This window comes from Mytilus galloprovincialis, chromosome 11 (assembly GCF_965363235.1).
Source record: "Mytilus galloprovincialis chromosome 11, xbMytGall1.hap1.1, whole genome shotgun sequence".
NCBI lineage: Eukaryota > Metazoa > Mollusca > Bivalvia > Mytilida > Mytilidae > Mytilus > Mytilus galloprovincialis.
This window is the reverse complement of record NC_134848.1, coordinates 43,557,018-43,580,611: the sequence shown is the minus strand read 5'-3', so window position 1 is coordinate 43,580,611 and position 23,594 is coordinate 43,557,018. Positions and strand designations below refer to the sequence as shown.

Sequence of the window (23,594 nt, the reverse complement as noted above, 5' to 3'; positions counted from 1 at the left end):
TAAGTGTACTACCACAATTGATTTCCCGTATTAGTCTTAGTTAATTTTGCACTTTTATAAACATTATGCAAATTTTATCTTTGTTTTCGAATAAAAAAATACATTGAACAAAATGATTTTACATGATTTAGAATACGGTCATTAAACGTACTTTGTGCCTTTGAACTATTTGCTGCTCATAATACGATAATGGTTCGTCATAATAGTGTAAGTGTCTTATATGTTTGAGTTTTACCTGCTACTACCGGTATAGGTCTTGATATAACACTTATTCGCTGATGGATGAAAAGGCTTTTGATGTGCCGATTTTGTGGCAAATTCGTTATTATGACCAATAATATTTACCTAAAGATAAGAGTTTAAGAAGACAGAATTATTTAAAAAGATAAATCATTGACAAATGAACCATGAAAATGAGATCAAGGTGACACGAAGCCTGCAAGACATATATATACACATCACAATCGTTCCATATACTAAATACAGTTGATAAATTTCTTATAATATTCGAAAAACACGCAAAAAACATGAAAAATAAAAATTAATCAAATAACCATGCAAATGAGGCTTAGGTCAGATGAATCTTGCCAGACGAACATGTACACCTGACTATCATAACATACACCAAATATAGATGAATTATTGCTTATCGTATATGAGGTACGAACTTCACCGGGTAGCTTTAACCTTTATCACTGTTCAATGGAATTAGGTTGAGGTGAAGCATGCAGACGTTGCAAGGAACCCATATACCAAATGTAGTTATCTTATGACTCATAATAAGTGAATAATTCACTAAACCAAAAACACATATTTTTTTTCAGGCTGTCACTGAATCATGAAGATGAGATCAAGGACAATAAATATATGACAGAAAAAAAACTTATTAACATAAGGTATTTGCTTACAAGGTCTGAAGCATTCAGATCCTTTTCTTGAAATATAAAGCTTTATAAAGGAAATATTAGTGTTATATACATATGCACATCCATTGGTCTACAATATGTTGATACTTGAATTTGGCATTGCACAAGGTCATGTTTTTCTCTGATTGATTATGACTAAGTTCATTAGATGTGTACTGCTTGACCATTTAGTCTTGTATGCATGATAGTTTTTTATTTGTTGTTATTGGCTTTAACTCACTCTCAGTAACTGCAATTACTTTCAGATCTGTACTTAGTGCCTTTTTGCTGTTTGTATATATAAGTAACCAGCCATGTCTTCTCTGGTTAATTTTGGTAGATGTATTTATTTTGTATCGAAATGTTAGGTTGGGCCATATTCAACATAAAGTTATAGTTTGTTCTTAGGTTGTATTGTTACACAACTGTTCCAGGTAAGATTGGGAGGGGTTGCGGCCGCTAACATGTATAACATGACCTCATTCTATATGTACCTGTTCCATGTCATGAACCTGTTACTACCACATTCAACGGTTGATTTTTCGTTAACTTTCTGTATATTTTTTTTTTTCGTTTATTGTTTGAACAGCATGTAATTGTATTGTGTTGTTGCACCGTTGTCCAAGGTTTGTGAAGGTTTGGTGCCCGCAAAAATATGTCTAACTATTTAAGCTGACTATGTAGTAATGGCTTTGTTCATGGTTGACCGCCGTCCAGCGTCATAAAGATGATAATTCCTCTATCAACTAGTCTCTTGTGAAGAGTTGACAATCATACCATATCTTCTTTTTCCTTGTTAAACAAGTTGTTTACACAGCTGCCACCGCGTTCCCGAATTTTTATACATATCTCTAAATGTCGCCGGTGAGACAATAACAGTGTTCATATTCTTTGCTAGGAGTTTTTATGATTTTGATACAATTTGTCTTAAAAGTGGTAAATTTCTCGGACAAGATCTTCTTTGACAAGAGCAGGTGTGATTTTTTTAAAGTTGCATTTATTGTCCAACAGAAACGCACAACAGAATAAGTGTGTGTTCGGGCCATGTCATCCAAATTAACGATGTTTTTGAAAATAAATAATTTTGTTTAAGAGTGTGATTCATAAGATTTTTAACTAATGTTTATAAAGATTTTTTTATATAATTGTGATGGAATTACAACATCACTCATCATTTCAGTTATATTTTGTATAATCCCTGAGATTTTATATAGTAATTATGAATAGTTCCTAAAAAATTTAGGGGGTTGTATCTATTGTGGAGGTTTGAGCGTTCATCAACATATTTACCCTCGACACATTCTTTATCTGCCTGTCCTGAGCGTATATTACAGTGGATGTCGTTGGTTCATGTCTATCTTATATGTTTTTCGTAAATTGTTTTGGGGCGAAAGATACCATACGAACATTTAAACTTATAGATGTAAAAATAATCTGACAACCCCCTAGCCTAAAAAAGGCGAAGACAAATAAAAGTACACAAGACACAACATTTTTCTATATGAATGGGATTCTTAATAAATATGCATATTCACCTGCAGAAAGGTATATTAACTGCGCAAAATGTCACGTGCTTTTGTGTGCCTAATTTTGGTACAATCGGTTTTGATGAATAATTGCCATCAAATACATTTCTCTCAGAATATGGAATAAAATAATTACTGTCTTTTTATCGGTAATATGTGGTTTTAAGTGAATTTTGAAAACACTTATATTCACAACGGCCGTTGGACTCGGTGAATATCATTCTTTTTCAAAAGTTAATAAAACCACATATTTACCACATCAAAAAACAGTAATTGTTTTCCCCTGTTCCGGGAGAAACCAACGTATTTAATGACAAATATTTATCAACACCAATTGAAAATCAATAATTGAACACAACTTTTAATTAAAAGAGGGACGAAAGATACCAAAAGGCAGTCAAACTCATAAATCGAAAATAAACTGACAACGCAATGGCTAAAAATGAAAAAGACAAACAGACAAACAATAGTACACATGACACAACATAGAAAACTAAAGAATAAACAACACGAACCCCACCAAAAACTAGGGTCGATTAAAGGCGCGTGAATTGTAGCACGGGATATATCAATCACTTTTCTCCAGGTGGATATCCTTTTTTGATTCAAATCTTATTCATCAAAAGAAACTCTACTAAAGCAATACCAATACAGGATAATAATTATCACATTTTGCAACGCATGATAACAATTATTCAAAACCTTATGCATTGTTATTCTGTCTTGCACAGGCCAAATTATTTATTTTAAAATCGTCCTACCCCCAAACCACTCTCTACATCGAATGTTCATCCCCTTTAAATATTATGTTAGCTAAGACTGTTCTTCACAGTAAGGTAACTGTCTGAAAAAGTTCAATAAAAAATTGATTACTTTAACCATGTGTTTACAGTTTACTGTGAAGTATCGATATTACATGTACAGATGACAACAAAAAATGAAGAAGTAAAACATAGCTAATTATCGTATCAATGAATACTTTTAGTTTCTGGAATCTTACTGGACGTTAGTTTCCATTGACATTGAAATTATGCTTTCTTTGAATAATATTTATACGTACTGAACGCTGTGAAAACGTAATTTGCATAAAATTTTTAAAGTTAAAAGAAAGTAAACTATAAATTTTCTAAATGGTTTATTTACAGTAAACTACACAAGTGCATATCAACATCGTGAAAAAATTCAATTTCCTTATGAAAGTTCACTTCTTATAACTGTGCCCGTTTTTTAGTTATGTCATGTTTCTATATAACTTCGCATTTTTATTTCTATACTTTTAGTTCTGAACATGCTAAGTGCGTCTCTACATCTGTATTATGAAATTTTCATTTTGTTTTGTCTAGAAACTCAGATACGTTGAAATGTAGATATACTTGTATATAAATTCGGTAAAACAACATGCGAGCAATAGCTTGAGATATTATTGTTTACAAAAATAGTAACTCGTTTCAATATAAATATACATTAGTTTCTGCTTTATGATTAAAATGAAATAGAAAATTAATAACACTTAATATGAAAAAGACTCAATACAGTTCCCAGCTTCGTTTTTTTGCTCGTGCAAATTTTCACTGAATGAAGTTAACTGTTCAAGTTTCAGTTTTTATTTACTCATAAAAATACATATTTTATTGTTACAATAAGTTAATCATTTATAGATAACACAGAGGTTTCCATACCGTGAAAATCAAACAATAAATGTTTTTTACAGAAAATTACTTTAAACTTCATACTTCATACTCGTTCTTAACCACAACAAATAAATGGATAACAATTGTCATGTTTCTGTCTTTGTACTAGCATTTACTGATATAGAAAATGGTAGGTTTAACCCGGTTTTGAAGCTATCTAAACCTCTAACTGCATGACAGTCGCATACAATTCCATTATTTGTTGACAACAATGTATGAACAAAATAAACAGACAATATGAAAAAATATACACATTCGGTGATAGAGCAACCAACTATATCTGTTTAGCTTAATCAGTATAAGTACAAACAACTATGCCAACAAAGGAAAACAAAATGGCGTAAAGAAAAACCTTACAAGTTAAACTAAAAATAAAAAATGCAAAAATAAAATACTATAACTAAAATTGCCAGATGTATGAATACAAAGCCACGCAAAAACATAAACCAAAATTGTACTGAAAAGTAAATATTTATAACATACAAAGACAAATAAAAGAACAATACAACATGCATTACGATGATACACAACGTCATTACCTAGAATCAACACTTCTAAGATCATCATGAGATGAAACGTTGTTCGACGTTATCATTATTCATATCCTTTCTGCTCAGATAATGGGGACGTTTTCAAAAGCACGAAAAGTAGCTGTAATCTTTTAAATAACGATAAGGGTAAATATTTTACTTATGGTAGCTATATAATGATTTTGGACGAATGTCGATAAAACATTAAGGCTCATTTGGCGGTAACATTAGCGAAAAAGGAGACTTTTGACACTTTTCAGTTTCCAATACTTTTAACTTTTGGTTTCCTTTTGAATACAAATATTAGTAAATCAGTCTAATTGGTTAAAAATAAAGGCAACAGTAGTGTACCGGTGTTCAAAATTCATAAATCGATAGAGAAAAAATAAATCAGGGTTACAAACTAAAACTGAGGGAAACGTATCAAATATAAGAGAGCTACGACACTACAGAGACACACCACCGAAATGTAACATACCAGAAACGAACTATAATGTAACAATGTAGTTATTACTATATAATTATAAAATCAAAAAATGTAAGTGTGATGATATGATAAGGACGCGAAAAGATTCGACAAGATTTCTACCGATTTCCAACATAAAAAAAACTCACAAATTGAATGTGATGTAGCATAGGTATTGATAGTGTCAGTCAAAGACAATCAAATTTAGCAGTTCCGCAGAATTTCAAAATTATCAGTTGCTATCTGAATTTGTCGAATTTTCTCTTTCAATCGCATGAAAGATTCATGTTTCTGTTTGATAGCAATATGGTCGGCAAGAAGCTTCTTGTTTGTCGCTCGCAGACTTTCTATTACTTTTGGCAGAGCTTCATTGAAAATACTGGCAAGTATTTTATCATATTCTTTTCCGAATGAGCTTTCGAAACTTGCCTTCAATTCAGACATTGTTATTTTTGCTAAACACTCATTATAAAGATCATCTGCCTTTCTTATGCGACCCTTTACACCAATAACAAAGCCATATACATAATAAATTGGAACAAACACTAAGGCAAAGAAAAACGAAAATACTATTGCCAGATGTACAAAGAGAACCCCAACATTAATCCCATAAAAATCATCGTCAGGGTTGCCAACTCTTGTATCTATTCCTGTAATCTCGATCTCAATTTCTTTCAGTTTTGACTCTATATCTTTAACGTGTGATTTGATTTTTTTGTCTGCCTCTTCAAAGATTGCTTTCACTTCTGTGCCTTCACACCATCGTTTTAATCCACTCTCAAACCTTGATGACACTTCGTCTCCAAGAGAAGTGTAGGAGACTTTACTTATTTCTACTTTACCATTTGGATTAAGAATTTCTTTCCTTCCTTTATCTGAATGAACGTAATCATGGAGACTTTCTGCCAGCTTTGAAACGATTGTGCCTCTGTAACTTTCCAATTCTGTTTTTGACTACAAAATTAAGAATAAACATCGATGGTATACAGTGTCAAGGGTTCACTGTAGATTAGTTATATTGTAATTGTTGTTCTTCCTCTGTCAGTATGACTCTGCTTATGGGATCGTTTGTCTTTGTGGGATTTCGAAATACTTGACCAGACCATGTCATAAAAGGCAAGTTGCATCTGAAACCTCATGTATAGAGATACAATCCTTATTATTTGACATACCTTTAATATATAACATGTATAATTTGTTCTTGTCGTGACCATGCATAAAATAGGCAGACAACAATCAATTAGTTGATGGTATTCCAACATTAACTTTTCAAATGATACTTATATGGCACAGTATCGGTTTTTACTTTTTTTAAATGAGTTTAATTAATAAAAAACGTTTACTATCATTTCTTTGAAACAAGTTTTGTTTTGGCACAGCTCTTATCAGACCAGTGTGTAACAAAATATGTGTACTTTAAATAAAAAAATATTAGAAACCGAGGTATAACGGAAGTGACAACTCGTCTCATGTTATACGTGTGCTATTTCGCGCTATCATTAAAAAGTTGAACAAAAATGAAAATATAAAGATATTGGTGGTTTTAATCTACTCAAAGTTTTGCTTTTTCTACCCTATATACCACATTGCCTCACATTCTCATTAAGAAAAATATAACACACCAGATTGAAAGGGCATTTACAAAGTCAGAATGTGAATATATATGTTCAAACTCTTTTAGGTTAATTTTGAGTACCAATAAACAAATAAACTATGTCAATTGGACATGCTTTGATACTATATCTGCCTTAGAGTTTTTACTAGATAATGATTTTGTTCGCTTTGGAGATTCCGTATATCGTAAGGTTATCGAAATTCCAATGGGGTGTAACTGTGCACCACTTATTGCGGACCTGTTTTTGTATAGTTATGAGTTACAATTTATGACAAAAATCAGCAAAAACTCATCGAAGCAACAAAGGAGTAGGTTCAGATTCATCTAACGAAAGTTTTTAGACAATTTTTAAACACTTAAGTGTCTATTTCAATTGATTCGATAAGTTTATGTGAAAGATTTTAACTGATTTAGTCATTAAAAACGCTCTGATTCAAGTTTAAATATGAAAAATCTATCAAATATGCCAAAAACGTCACTTTTCAGATGGTTTTTGTCAAAAATGAAAGTGACCGCATCCGGTTTCATCCTCAACCTTTATATATGTTTTGTATTATTATCAAATACAACTCATATTTCAATATTATGAATGAACACGAATGCGGCCGCTTTCATTTTAGACGGAAACCGTCTAAAAATTAACCAAAATGCTCAAAATTTGAAGATTTCAGTAATTTAGCATGACTTAATGATGCTAGAACGCGATATTTGTGCATTGTATTGTCAAAAAACAGCTCATATGTATGTAGCAGAAGCATTTTACTTTCCAAAATATAGCTTAAAGATTACATTTTCAGAAATTTCTAAAACTGCTATATTTTGGGGCCAAAAAGGGGTCTTACTGAACCTACTCCTTTAATAATACTTTTAGATGTTTGTATTATGTTTTGGCTCTCAATAATGACGACTTTAGTATGTATACTAAAGAAATACATCCTGTTGATGTTACTTTAAATAATGCTAATTCTAACAATGACCACTGCCCTTTCCTCGATCTTGATAACTATATCATAAACGGAAAGCTTAATACTTAGATTTATGATAAAAGAGATGATTTATCATTTACTATCGTTAATTATCCATTTGTAGATGGTCACGTTTCCTTGTCATCATCTTACGGTGTTTATATATCTCATTTTGTTTATGAAAATATTCTTTATAAAGCACAAAAATGTCAATATTCAGCCCAGAGGCTAACAAAAGCTTTAAATATACTTATTAATAAGGGATAAGAGTACGATACTTTTGTCAGGTTATTAAATATTGCATAGTGTGGCGTTTATATTGATTCGCTTATAGGGTCTTTGCATCGGAACTAAACACATTTATTTAAAATCCAATTGTTGGCATGACACGGGTTATGTTCTTTTCATTTATGTTATAATGGTATGATACTAAACCCCTAACGGGAAGGATTGTGCCTGATATTCATATGATGAAAACATAATCTTTCAATCAGTTTAGTTGAAGTTTGGAGCTGGCAAGTCAGTTAACTGCTAGTAATCTGTTGTTATTATGTATTATTGTCATTTTGTCTATTTTCTTTGATTACATCGTCTGACTTCAGACTCGGTCTCGTCTTGAACTGAATTTTAATGTGCGTATTGTTATGCGTTTACTTTTCTACATTGGCTAGAGGTAAAGTGGGAGGGTTGAGATCTCATAAACATGTTTAACCACGCCGCATTTTTGCGCCGGTCCCAAGTCAGGAGCCTCTGGCCTTTGTTAGTCTTGTATTATTTTCAATTTGAGTTTCTTGTGTACATTTTGGAGTTTAGTATGGCGTTCATTATCACTGAACTATTATATATATATTTGTTTAGGGGCAAGCTGAAGGACGTCTCCGGGTGCGGGAATTTCTCGTTGCATTGAAGACCTGTTGGTGACATTCTGCTGTTGTCTGTTCTATGGTCGGGTTGTTGTCTCTTTGACACATTCCCCATTTCCATTTTCAATTTCATATTAAATCAAATTATTGTAAAATAATTTCAGTTCTGTATTAATGCGCTAAAAATTTGAAGTTCATGATACTCCATTTTTTTCAACAATATGTACTTTCCTGTCTATAAATGTATGTCACAATATGTAATGAGATCTACATCAAGTCAGGGATATGGCAGTTGTTATCATATCATCCGTTACTATGTATGTTGGCGGTTCTATCATAGTGATTCCTTGTTTCCGTTGTTCCGTTGATTTCATCTTATAGTTGATGACTTTCTCTCATATTTTGTTATTGACCCGGATATATTTCAGTTAAGTCGATATATTACTATTAGACAACGTTATACTACTACTAGTATTGCCTTTATTTATAACGTTTTACACCATGTATCATGTTATACACAGAGATTTCTTCATTTTATAATCAAACTGTAATTGACTTTTGTGCTATGCCATACAAGTACCTCTTTGCAGTTCCGTTCAAACTCTTCAATCTTGACATTGCTCTTATCAATGATAAGCTGTTGTTCTTCTTCTGACCTTTCGAGCAGTTTTAATCGTGCGAGTGTACCCCTCTCTGCATGTGGTATAAAATTCCTCAAAAATCTATGGAAAGTAAAATAAATTTTACCACTGGAAAGTTATTTATTTTAAATGCACATTGCATATATCTATCACAAATGCATTTAAGGATACTGATATAGACGGTCCTTTTGCTTCACTGAAATATTTTTCTATACGATTTAATATACTTTCTTTTCGTATCATATATCTAATGCGTGTTTTATACCCGAACACTCATCAGCAGTACAACATTATACGGCTGGTATCGTTTATTTTTATTATTCATTATTAGCACAAATCCGTAGACCTTTTTTTAGTGTTGCGTTACTTATTCCAAGCGACCAGCAATTAACAGTGCCAGTAACTGTAATTTTGCTTGTTTGCTTATCGGTTTGCTGTTTTCTATTCACTGTTATATATAACGCCTAGCGGTAGTTATAATATGCAATAAGGAATAATATTTATAAATCTTATATTTTTTTCATATTTTATACCACGAGACGTTACTATGTATGATATCGACTTCAATACTTCAATATTAACTAAATGAAAACATCACTTTATTAATTTGATGCGTTTGAAGCGTTTTTCTTGATTTACTTTCATCAGGAACGCTCATAGTCAAATATTTGAAAGGCAAGGATGTATAAAAACCAAAAACATTTCAAGAGCTATATGATCTGAAGTTCATAAAAAATTGACAAATTCATCTAAGGCCAACTTTGCCTGAGGATGTTGAAACCTCATTGTCTTTCGAATTTATAAATGGACAATTATTGGTTACGTCATAAGTCGTTACTTGATGTATTAACGACATCCCTTATGTCTACTAAACCGTTGTTCAATTAACAATATGATGTTTTGCAAAGCCACAATCCTAACGGAATAATATTGAAAGAGCTAAGATGCATCTGAACACTAACAAATAAGAATAGAAAAACTTTAATTTAACATGTACTTTGACCTATAATGTTTTTTGTTTTACAAATACTGATTTGGATTGCGATATGTGTCTTTGACACTCATAACACATATTATTATATCTATGACTTTACATAATTAGTAATGATTGCAACAACATAATACCCTTTTAAATCTATTTTTTAGAAAAAGGTAAGAAAACACGGTACAAAATCGTTTCACACATCAAGGAACGAAGACATTCGAAACTGACAGAATCGACCAATCGATGATTAAAGTTGATGGAAGATAAGTATCAAATTAAACTACTAGAAAAGAGTTTCAAATTTATACCAAAGCTTAAAGTTATTTTTGAAGAATTATTTAAGTATTGAGTATGAAACTGGAAAGTACATAACACCTAAAACAAAGACCTTTTGAGGACTTCCTAAAATGCATAAAAGTGTCGATTCAAGGATGCACGTAGCTAAAATTATTAAAAAAAAATAAATACAAATTTGATACTACAAGTTAGAAGATGATCCATTATGGAACAAAATAAGCTAAAAATACTGAGTCATGAAGCTTCTTTTCGAAATATTTTTTTTAAGAGCGAAAAAATGCTGAATCGGAATTTTACCTTATTGTTGCATGTAGTTTTTGTCTTAAATAAAATAAATCTAGAATCTACTTTATTGTTGGCAAATTACATTTCATGAGCTATTGACGCCTTTTATAAACAGAAAAAAATGATGCTATTGGACAAAATATCTAACACTGAAAAAAACAAAACAAGGAATCTGATGATTTGACAAAAATTCCTCAACCTCACCTATGAACAACCTTTAAGGAGGCGATAACCCTACGGAATAGTGCATACTTAATCCTCTCTCAAATAGTAGCAAAACCAGAATGTACAAAAGAAAGTCTCAGTAACTCCCTGGACATAATATTGAAACAATTATGTCAGTTTGTTTCAAAAGAGGGACGAAAGATACCAAAGGGACAGTCAAACTCATAAATCGAAAATTATGTATACAGTTCAAATATAAATCATTTAGGTTGCAAACATACGTCAATTTCATTTAAAGTTTTATCTTTGTTTATGGTAAGACGACATATGAAGACAAAAAAATAAGATTTGAATACAACCACAGGAGGAAAATAGAAGAGCATCGTATAACTTTCGCAGAAATAGTAAGATAAAAATAAAAACAAATAAAAACAAAAAAAATCAAACAAATAACATATTTATTACAGAATGATAATAATAAAAGACGGACGAAAGATACCAGAGGGACAGTCAAACTCATAAATCGAAAATAAACTGACAACGCCATGACTAAAAATGAAAAAGACGAACAATAGTACACATGACACAACATAAAAACATAAGAATAAACAACACGAACCCCACAAAAAACTAGGGTGATCTCAGGTGCTCCGGAAAGGTAAGCAGATCCTGTTTCACATGTGGCACCCGTCGTGTTTCTTATGTGATAACAAATCCGGTAAATAGTCTAATTCGGTAGGTCACATTCACGAAAGGGAAGGGGATTGTAGTTACGACGTAAGGAACATATCCGATATCATTTGTGAAACGGTTATTCCATAACGGTCAACCAACTCGTGATGGCGTCCGAAGAATTTACGAAGGGATGATTTCAACTTAACCATTTGGAACTCTTGGTTTAATAGCTTCCTTGTGAGCAGCAAATCTCTATCAAGAAAATCATGATAGGAAATGCAAGCATGGGAATATAGTAGCAATTGGGAAATATATACCCCGTATGCAGGTGCTTCTGGAATGCTGCTACTCAGAAATGGAAAGTTCACAATTTGAAAGCTGAACTCATCTCTTTTGTCGTAAAGTTTTGTTTTTAACCGACCCTCATTGTCAATTTCTAGATGTAAGTCAAGATATGAGGCCGACTTAACTGTATCTGTAGTATCCTTTATCTCTAGTTCAATGGGATAGATGCGTTACCAAATTTTGAATCATTTAGTGAAAGAACATCATCTATATAGCGGAAAGTAGAGTTAAAGGATGTCGCTAACTTCTTATCTTTCTTCCTAAGAAGTTCATGCATGAAGTCAGCCTCATAATAATAAAGAAACACGTCGGCAAGTAGAGTGGCACAATTTGTTCCTATTGGAATGCCGACAGTCTGTTGAAAAACACGTCCTCCGAACGTAACAAATATGTTTTCAATCAAGAAATCAAGCATCTTGATAATATCAGTTTTAGAGAATTTTTTGTTTGAATCAGAGTGATACTTTACAAAGTAGGATTTATCCCTCCCTAAAACAAGATTGTGATTTTATTGTATACTTGTATCAACGTTGGCCATTCTTTTTTATGAAGCACAGCAATACCAACTCTTTCAATTGGAATGTAGAATACTTGTGTAAAGAGTAGAAAAGTCAAATGTTTTAATACTGTTACAAGATGAAAGAGAGCTAGATTGTATGTACTCTAAAAGATCTTTGGAATTTTTAAGTACCCACATCTGATTCACGCCACCTTTAGAATAGGCAGTTTCACATTAACTTTGAATCCCGTCTTTGATTGCTGATAAAATAGATGTTAATAATTTAGAAAGAGGTTTCGTGGAGCATTTGGAAACCCAGCAATATACCGTTGTTTGTAAGGACACTTATGTAGTTTAGGTATCCAATGCAGTGATGGAAGATCCAGTTCTTCATCTTTGGTTGAAATTCCAAAGGAACCTATGACAGACCTATGATTATCCAGGATTTCCTCTTTGGTAAGTGTCGTGAGGGTATATGTTGAGTTTCCAAGTGAATTATCAATACCCAATTCGTTTATCAAGCAGTTAACGTAATGAGCTTTACACACAAAAACGATGTTGTTTGGGGCTTTATCTGCGGGGACAACAACATATTTGTCATGGAGGTAGGATAAGTGTTTTGCAACATTTGGGTCTTTAAAGATTGACGTAGCATGGGCATTGATAGACCCATTCAGTTTCTTAATTCTGATTTGTATCAAAGGCCTTACTGCCTTTATCCATTCGGAAAGAGTGTCTACGTCTTCCTTCTCGCGCTTAGTCCATTGTCTGGCATAATCCTCGACTGAATCTATCAAAATTTCAAAGTTGTATTTCCAATTGATGGATTAGGCTCACGATATTTCGGACCTTTCGATAACACATTTCGTAGAGAAGTGTTATTAAGAGGCAATGCCAGAGAAAACCAGGCAGAACTTGGAAATTTTGTTCAACAACCTTTTTGAGATAAATGTGTTTTTGTATTGTATGCACCTTGTTTTGTTGGAAAATGACACTTTATAAAGTCATATTGGGCTATTTTTTGTAAAAGAAATGAATTTGATTTTACAGTAAATTTGACTGCCTATATAGGGAAATACGGGTATTAATTTCTCAATAAAAACAGCCTACAATATAACAATTGATATATATTCTAAAAGATGACAATGAACACAACAGGATTTGATAATAATATCTCTGGTATCTGTTGATATGTAAATGTTTTTATGCAGTAAAATGTTTGGAAACAGCGGTTTCTTTTCAACTTTTTGGTGTTTAGACATACCAAAAGTGATACTCTTCAATTTAAAAACCGATAAATGTTGTAATCAGCTGGTAATGTTTTGATGGTAAAATGAACATCTTTTGCATATTTTTATACATAATTGAACATTTTGATAGGATTTAACATAAGCATATTACTTTGGGGTGTTGGGCACTAATTTCCCTCATCAGGAGATTGTTGAATACATGTATGTACGGGTGATGATCAATTCCTAGACACATAATTTGTTAGAGGCAGTTTATAGTGAGTTACAAATTCTGTACAGGAATGAGGATTATTTGTAAGACTGAAATTATTTTTTTGTTTGCTGGAAATGTGGAATATTCGGAATTTAAAGCCATCCGTAAGTAGTTTTTGATGATTCAGCTGGAAATCATACAGTTTGCTCCCTGTCCAAGTCCCATCTTAAAACAGTATATCATGGACACCAAGGAAAGATCTAAATGCCATAATTTTGGGCATCTTGAAAACTGGAAAGGAGGGTCACTTTGAAGCAGATGATAAATATAGTGTATACAAGAATTCTTTGTCACAGTTATACCAGTTGGAACAGGTAATAGTTAAAATTATTGGAGTTTGAAATTATTTCTGGGATAAATTGATACAAAAAGGCATCAATCAAAGCTGGGACTATTATACTCCCAGATCAAAAGCATTCAAAAGATTAAATGAATTTAATAAACATATTTTTCAAAATTTCTTTTAAATGGAATCAAAATCTAATTTCTGTGAGAATTTTCCAGACACATTGTTGTTTCATTCTGCTTTATTTTGAAATTAGAAATCATTTTCCAATTACAATATTTTCTCAACTGACTATCATGAGTCCAGTTCAATTATTTCAATATATCCCCCCTCTTCCCCATTTGTGAGTTACAATGGAAAATTCTTATCTGCATATGTACAAATGTATGATCTTTGCTGAATGCAATTTTATACATTTTAATTCATCATGTTCAAACATTATTTGAATAGGATAATAATTTAGAATAAAAAAAAATCTAAAACTATCAGACTAAGAAATTACAAAAAAATAAGAAGATGTACTACATGTAGTTATTGTAGTATGATCATGATAATTGCCAATGAGAAAATCACATGTACCACTATCCGCCATATACATTTTTACATAATACTAATAGACCATACACATGATACATGTCTATCTCCTTATCATTAATATTTTCATGTACATAATGTTTATTACATGTACAAAAATTAATGTAAGCAACTACACATGAATACATTTTATATATACATGTAGAATAGATACATGTATAAGAAGATGTGGTATGAAAGTCAATGAGACAACTTTCCATCCAAATCACATTTTATAAAAGTAAAGACAATCCTACAGTTATCAGGATAGTCATATAAGTTTATGTCAGATATGTGTTGTACATTGTACATGTAAACAGTAAGCTTAATTTGTGAAAAAGCAGGAGTAAATCATTGCTTTTTAATTTATGACATGAATGAGAGTCAAATTTAAATTTTCTGTAATTTTGATTGCTACATGAACATATACCTATATTTTATATGACCTTTAACATGTTTAATATTACATACATGTATGAAAGATACATTGTAAATTGGTTATTGCATATTTAATATGTTTAAAAGAAGAAAACTTGTAAATCAAATCTTAAGACAATTAGATTCTTAACTCACTATTTAGATGGGATCTTTATGGACGGCAATACTTTTGTTTCTTAAGTTTGTTGTTTATTGTCCTTCGTGTCCTTAGAAACTAAATTTAGACATGTACAAAAAAATGTATATGATATAAGGATTGCAAACCTTTTACAGTTAATACAAAACTGCAAAAAAAAAAAAAAAAAACTCATTTTGAGATCTTGTCATTCATGTCATTAGTATTAAGATACATTTGTACATTTACATGTACATGTACATGTATGATCATGATGAGCATATAAGAGTAATTTGACTCAAATATATGAAGTAAACTTGTTTAGTAAGTCACAATTGACCTTTCTGCACTAAAGTGTTCATTTAATGTAGATCATTTTATAATTTAACCTGTCCATTTAACAAAAGAACTACATGTTATTATACAAAAACTTTGAAAGGTTGAATAAGTTTTCTATGTTTAATGTAGTAAGATGCTATTAAACAGATCATTGTATATTTTCCATGGGTTCTTAAATTAAGATAACTATATATATAAGAGAATAACTAATTTGATTTTAAATACAATTTTCAAAATTCAATTCAAAGAATAATTGATAACCTTATAATCTGTTATTTCTTTTAAACAGATAAAAGATACATCAGATGACAGACTTACATGTACAAAAAATGTAGAGGAGCCTATAATTGGAGAAATGGATCAACTTGATTTTAAAGTTAAAATACTGCATGGATATGAAAATTCAAAAGTGAGTACCGGTATCTCTTAAAGTACATTTTTTTTTACATAAAATTGAAAATGGAAATGGGGAATGTTTATCTTTATAAAGATAAAGTATCATATAACATGTGTAAGATAAAGAATGTTAAATCTTAAATCCAGTATACTAGACATTACATCAGTACATACATAATGCAAATCAGAATAAGAATGGATAATAATTGAACCTTTAAACATAATTAGATCTATAACTAGTTTAAAAAAAATAAAAAACAGATAATGCACACAAAAATATTAATGAGACCAAGTACTAAGTCCAGATACGCCAGAAGGGTTTTAATTTCTCACTACAAATGTTTATGAAGTACTCAGAGTCCTGAATGTGAAATCCTCTAAAACATATATATTAAACTTCAAATATGTGTACTTTAATAATGTTATACTATACACAATATATACATATATATAATATGCAAATTCATCTTATTAAATATAATTAATTGAAAACATTTTTAAGCAAAAAAGTGATGTATAAAGGTATAGCTTGACTATTCCTTTAATTTATTTCAGGTGACTGAGCTAAAAGAAAAACACACATGAAACTGTAACCAGTTTAGGAGACTCAAAGTGACCAACAGAACATGTTAATACCTTTTTAGTTTTTTATGTATATATTTGACTTTGGTGATATTTAGGCAGTTACTACAGTAACTGAGAGAACTCAATGTTAAAGATGTCAATTTCATAGAACACAATTTTAAAATTTCAATTGTATTGTTTATAGATCTATATCTTTTAAAAGCTTACTGGGTATCTGAAAGAATATTTCAAATTTTTCTGAATCTATATAGATATTTATCATGTTTTATGTGTTTATCATGTTATAGGCAAATATTCATTTATGTTTTTTTTATTTTAAGCAAGGGTATTTATGAATTAAAAAAAGTTGTATATGTAAAATTGAGAAAGGAAATGGGGAATGTGTCAAAGCGACAACAACCCGACCATAAAGCAGACAACAGAGAAACTCCTGCACCCGTGTTGATAACAAATTCAAAATTATAACAGAGTCACAAATCAATTTATATTAAAAAAAATCTATTAAAAGGAAAAAATGTCAAAAGTTGTATTTTTCAAAATAATTGTGTTAATATTTCTGTGATATTCAGATATATGTGCACCAAAAAGAATTAAACTTTGTATACGTATCAATGTGACATGCCCTTGTTATTTTTTGTTTTGTGCAGTACATGCATTTGTTCGAATCGATTGAATAAACATGATAAACTAATTGTTATGTTCACACTGTAGCTAAGTATATGTAACATTTAATCAGGCCAAGTTATCCGTCTTATTAAAAAGGAGATCTGATATGATTGTCAATTTCACAGCTACATGTACCTATCACAGTTCTTTTTACGCCATAATCATTGTGACATATGGGAATAATTCTCTGTTGTCATAATCTGACTTTTATACAAACCAAGTGAAGAAGATAAACAGTGCTTCTATTTCCAAAGGTTTTTAAGAAATTGCACACAATACAAATCAGAAGATGTAGTATGATTGTAATTAGACAACTCTCTGCTAAGAGACCAAACGATGTAAAAGTTTAGAGCAATAGGCACAGCCTTCAATAAAGAACTAAACCAATCTGCATATCATATTTGATTTTGAAACAACCAAAACCATGATTATTTGTAGATTTTGTCACTATCAAGTATATAGGTGCATGTACAAATGTATTCGCGTGGTGTCAGTCCACTTACATAAAGTCACCCTTGGAAAAATAATCAGAAATCCCACAAACACACACAAAAAAAAAATTAAATGGACAGGATGTTTGATCATAATGGTTATGCCAGTTGGCAGTTGAGAATATATAAGGTTATTGTATGGAGATAGCAGAGCATGTCATAGAGTATTAAACTATGATGGTTTGGGATGGAGACCTATCTCATTTTTTTATGTGGGGTTCCTGCATGGCATGATCTGAAGGTAAACATTTGCATTAAGAAGGTGTTGTCAATCAAAAGAATACTGTTTATTCAGAAATGTGTGCATTGCTGTTAATGCAAAAAATTGCAAATAGGTAGGGGAAGTGAAAAAAATCATAATAAAATGTGAAAGCATTATCTATATGCAGCATTTTAGGAAATTGCAATCACAAAACTAACAAGTGTGTGGATTGTCAAACAGCTACAATAAGTAATGTCAAAGTTGAAATGGACATATAAACCTCTTTCATATACACATACCTTAAACATTGTTAAAGGATAAACATCAGTCATAGGTTATCATCCATGGAACACAACACATTGTCTTGAGGTGCTGCACACATGTGCCAAATATCAAAAGATTTTGTCACAGGACAAACAGATCTGCTACTGACACTTTTCGTAAACAAAAATCATCTTTTTCCTTGAGGTGAAAGGTCAAAGTACAGCAAAATTTGTATTGTAAGTATCTGTGGCATTGACTTATGATCTACATGCCAATTCAATGAGAATTTTCTTACATCTCCCAACTTAGTAGTTTCATGGTGAAAATTTGTACAAAAGAAGTCGACAGGAAATGAACAGTGTACATTTAATCGTTGCTATGGCAACCTAATGAACAAAGTGGAGACAAGACTATACTTTTTTCTTTTTCTTTTTTTCATCAAAACCTATCACTTAAACATGACAAATACAATAAAGATGCAAAAGTATATGGCATTTTGCAACTTAATCCATGTAATACCATTTTGGTTTGCCAAAGAATTATTTTCTCAATTTTACAATATTCTCAATTTTTTTGCATTTTCATACTAGATTTTTTTTTTAAATAAAAAAGATACCAGAGATTTTATTTTCATTTATTTTTTACACAAAAATAGTACTAGACTTCCATATAAGTAGTTTAGTCATCACTGTTGTTTTTCTCTAGTGGTTGATAATTGAAAACGGTCAGAAACTGGCTTTTCTCAATTTTCCCTATTTTAGCATTTGTTTACTTTATTTTTTGAAAAAATAAAAAGATACCAAAAATGTGATTTTCATTATTTTTTACACCAACATAGTACTAGACTTCCATATAAGTAGTTTAGTCACAACTGTTGTATTTCTCTGGTGGTTGATAATTGAAAACGGTTAGAAACTGGCTTTTCTCATTTTTCTCAATTTTCCCTATTTTAGCATTTTTTTACCTCATTTTTAAAAAAAAAAAATAAAAAGATACCAAAAATTTTATTTTCATTATTTTTTACACCAACATATTACTAGACTTCCATATAGGTAGTTTAGTCATAAGTGTTTTTTCTCCGATGATGAATAATTGAAAACGGTTAGAAACTGTGCTTTTCCCCATTCATTACAATGAAAATTCGCAGTTTGAGTGCTTATATTGAATTTCATTAAAAAAAATGTCAAATTCACAAAAAATTGTAAAAAAAATTATATATTCCCAGTCAGTATGTTATACTGAAAGGGTAAAATATATGTTTGACCAAATATTTTTTTTAGTTGAACAGTCCTGCCTGGTGCTCTCTGATATTGCCTCTTAACAATGTTCAGGTCACCGGATTATATGTGAATTGGGAATTAGCACAAGTGCAATCGGGAGGTTTAGACTTGAAATCGTCAATATCGAGATCCTGCAAAACGTGTTTGTAATTGAAAATTTTAGTTGCAATAGGTTTGGTATAGGTATAAGAAATGATTGGTACAGACTGGTTTTTGAAATAAGGAGGTATTTTCGATTGAACTAATTTATGATGGAGGATATTGCCTAAGTTGACGCCATCGAGACCTTTGTTGGCGAAGAAAAGATTAAGGAAAGATCTTTTCTCTTTTTCATCTATTCCAATGCGGACTGTCTTGAAAAGTCTGTGACTTACAATTTCCGAAATTATAGCCTCAAGTTTGTATTGGTTTGAATCCAAACATAAATTGAGCAAAGAATGAAGTTTTAAAAGGAGTAATGAATAAAGTTACGTGCGAATGTGATGAATACCTAACGGCTTTTGTATAAATGGCAGCAAGTCATTAATAGAGACATCATGCAGAGAAGCTAATGTATAATGACGATGACCATGACTGCGTCTACGTCAAGGAGTCGAGTTGAAAATATTCATCACATTCATAGAGTTACACGAAAGACTAGATAGAATACCTATACCATCAATGTTGTCATTGAAACCATAAGGTGTTGCAGTTCCCTATTGTCTAATCCAGTAGTCCTCTTTTTGTCTACGGAGAGTCGTTGAAAGATTAGGATTGTTAGAGCTATGGTATATCTTTTCGATAATGCGAACTGTCATATAAACGATGGAATGATCGGGCTGATTGAAATGCTGGTATGTAATGTCGTTAGCATTTAGGTAAATGTCTGATTTATGACCGTACATACGTTTGTTTAGTCTTCCTTTGGGTTCACCGACGTATACCAATCCGCAAAGATTGCATTCTAATCCGTAGACGACATTTATCGATTTACAATTCAGATCACCGTAATTTCTAGTAAAATATGACTTTTCGGTCAAATTGTGAATTCAGCATCTGTAAATTTCACAAGTTTTGCAGCCTTTCGTCTCACATTTCGAAATGCGACAGTGTTGTTCTGTGTCATCAAAAAACAAAATGTCTTTAAGAAGAACTGAACATGGCTGTATATGTGTAATATTGCGATTATCACTAGGACCATGATCTGAATGAGTCATGTTTGAGATATTTGTCATGTCTGGTGATGAGGGGACACCCGCCGTATCAGACTACACCGTGTCCATCGTGACGTCTGTTTCGGACCTTTTTATACTGGGCGACATCCGAGCCAGTTTTCTGTTTGATTTTCGTAAACTCATGCATTTGTAGTTTTGCTACTGGGCGGATGAAGTCCTCGGGGACAAAATGTCAACCAGCAGAGACATCGACCCGGTGGTTATAAAAGAAGGATGAAAGATACCAAAAGGACAGTCAAACTCATAAATCGAAAATAAGCTCAAAAAGACATGGCTAAAAATGAAAAAGACAAACAGACAAACAATAGTACACATGACACAACATAGAAAACTAAGGAATAAACAACACGAACCCCACCACAAACTAGGGGTGAAATTAGGTGCTCCATAAGGGTAAGCAGATCCTGGTCCACATGTGGCACCCGTAGTGTTGCTTTTGCTATAATCATAAGTATCTAATACATCCAAGGACCGATATGGTTTTGAGAATAACAACATGGAAGACTTATTAACCTATATTATTCACATGCATTCTTAATCCAAGAAGTTAAAAAAAACAGTAATTGGACGTATCTCGTTCTATCTTTCAATGGCAAATATTTTTCTGTAGAGATAAGGATCTCTAGTTGATACTAATTGGAATTTCAGAAATGAACTTTCTTGAGAAAAACAATTAACTAAAAATATAAAATTAAAAAATTCTTATGTACAGAAAATTGGAAGTGTGTTGTTAGATGACTGCTTCGTGGTTTATGACAGAAAGTTCAGAAGACTCCGAATATATTTCATATTATTTTCAAAAGCATAAATTGATGCTTCCAATTTACGGTACACGCTTTACTTGAATCATGCATTCGCGCAAAGAAAATACATGTTAGTATCTTACGCTATGGTGAATATCACATTTGTTTCATTGGCATTTAGTCATTTAAAGAATAAAATCTTTCAAATGTGCACAATTTTTGCAGCTCAAACTAAGAAGATGACTTTCCGAAATATAATAAAATCTTTAAAAAGCCGATGTGTGTGTGAGAAAGAATATTTATTAATTGCTACTTAAACATAACTATTAAACGGTATGGAAGTATTGGGATTATCCTCATAGGAAATCATCTCTTTATTCTTATAGTATCACCATTTATTTTGTATTTTATTATCACGTGAGCGCCAAGGACGATAAACGCTCGTCTATCGAAACAAATTATTAGTTTTGTATCTTTGAAGAGTTACTATGGAATCCAAAATTTGATATGGAGATTGACTTTATTTGTCGTTTTGGTTATACAAGAATGTAAAATGAATGTTAACTGACCTGTAGTAGTATTCTACTCTTTTGTTTTCATTATTTTCTATCGTTTCTTTTAACATGATTTCGAATCTCTTGTATTCATCAGTGAAAAAGGTGTCGTCTCTATTTGCAACCTTCAACAAGTAAATTAAAATATTATCTACATTAAATAATCAATGTTAATTTGAAAAATATCTTAAACGACATTCAATCTACAGACATAAGTGTTTATGTTCTCATTTCCATAGATGTATGTTTAAACTTAAACTGTAATAAGTTCATTCATTTACAAATATTTAGATTTGGAAAAATCATGTTATATGTTGCACTTTGTAAATACTGCTGTTTCACAAACCATGTTTTTTTTGGAAGATATGTAATATTTATTGATTGTTTTTACCTTGTGGTTCCCAGATATCATTCTTATTTTTCATCTCTCGTGGTACGTGTGTTACTACATCATGACAAATACGGGTTTCTAGAAATAACACTATTTTTAAGACGGCGAAGACGGGTAAAATATTAAGGCAACAACTGACCTGGTAAGCTTAATAAAAAGACATTTTACTACTATTCAATACGAGAGTCGACTGGAATATGGAAAATGATAAAGATAACTAGAATGCAATTACCTGTTCTAGGCTGATACGAAAAATATTCTCTATTTGTAACCCAGCCCAGCCTTTGCTCAATTTGTCTTGAATATCAATCCATATCTGTGTGTGCTGGTCTTCTCTTTTGCTGCTTACGCCATGCTCATCTTCGTCAGTTGAATACTCGACGTTTTTTATTATATCCCATTGATTTGTTAGGAACATGACCTCTTTGGGATCAAAACACGGCATTTTGTGTCGATTGTCCAAAATTGTTTTCAATATCTTTGAAAGCTGTTAACAGAAAAAAAATAATCATTTTAGCAAACATGTTTGTTTATGTAAGTGATTGACATTTTTCTACATATGTTGGTAAGCCAATCAGGGTTGATCACTTTATTTTATAAAGTTTAACCAACTTGAAACTTATTAATATTCCCTATGATATGATCTTTCTAATTTTACTGCCAAATTAAAGTTTTTATCCCAATTTCACGGTCCACTAAACATATAAAATGAAAGTGCGAGTAGGGCATTCGTGTACTATGGACATATTCTTGTTTGCTTCATAAAAGGTCATTTGTCACAAATTAAGGAGATTCTTGATTTCATTTATTTTCATATCTGATACTACATAATACCAGTACAAATATTAGGTAAAAGTCCGAGTAAGCTTTTTCCTATCAATACGTTTAGACAATTTGGTCCTTAAATAATGCTTTTTATTGAATTTTTGAAATACTAAGGCTTTTCTACCTCAGGCATAGATTACTTTAGCTGAATTTGGCAAAGTTTTTAGGAATTTTGGTCCTCAATGCTATTCAACTTCGTACTTTATTTGGCCTTTTAAACTTTTTTCTGGATTCGAGTGTCATACTTTATTTGGCCTTTTTAACTTTTTTTTGGAT

General features: G+C 31.5%; 1 protein-coding gene and 1 long non-coding RNA gene across 2 annotated transcripts in view; one reads left to right on the top strand and one right to left on the bottom strand.

Annotated features, from left to right (window-relative positions):
- Positions 1-3,551: 3,551 nt before the first annotated feature.
- Positions 3,552-23,594, bottom strand: part of LOC143052217 (uncharacterized) — an 82,336-nt gene continuing 62,293 nt past the window's right edge. The window contains exons 14-17 of the mRNA XM_076225207.1: positions 22,726-22,980; positions 22,118-22,227; positions 9,142-9,283; positions 3,552-6,072 (exon numbers count right to left, since the gene is read on the bottom strand). Of these exons, the coding sequence (XP_076081322.1) occupies positions 5,323-6,072; positions 9,142-9,283; positions 22,118-22,227; positions 22,726-22,980 (1,257 nt within the window). The 3' untranslated portion in view covers positions 3,552-5,322. The remainder of the gene's footprint in view (positions 6,073-9,141; positions 9,284-22,117; positions 22,228-22,725; positions 22,981-23,594) is intronic.
- LOC143052218 (uncharacterized) lies at positions 14,122-17,119 on the top strand. The gene is made up of 3 exons (XR_012971042.1): positions 14,122-14,270; positions 15,997-16,116; positions 16,659-17,119. It is a non-coding gene; the product is annotated as an uncharacterized LOC143052218 (long non-coding RNA).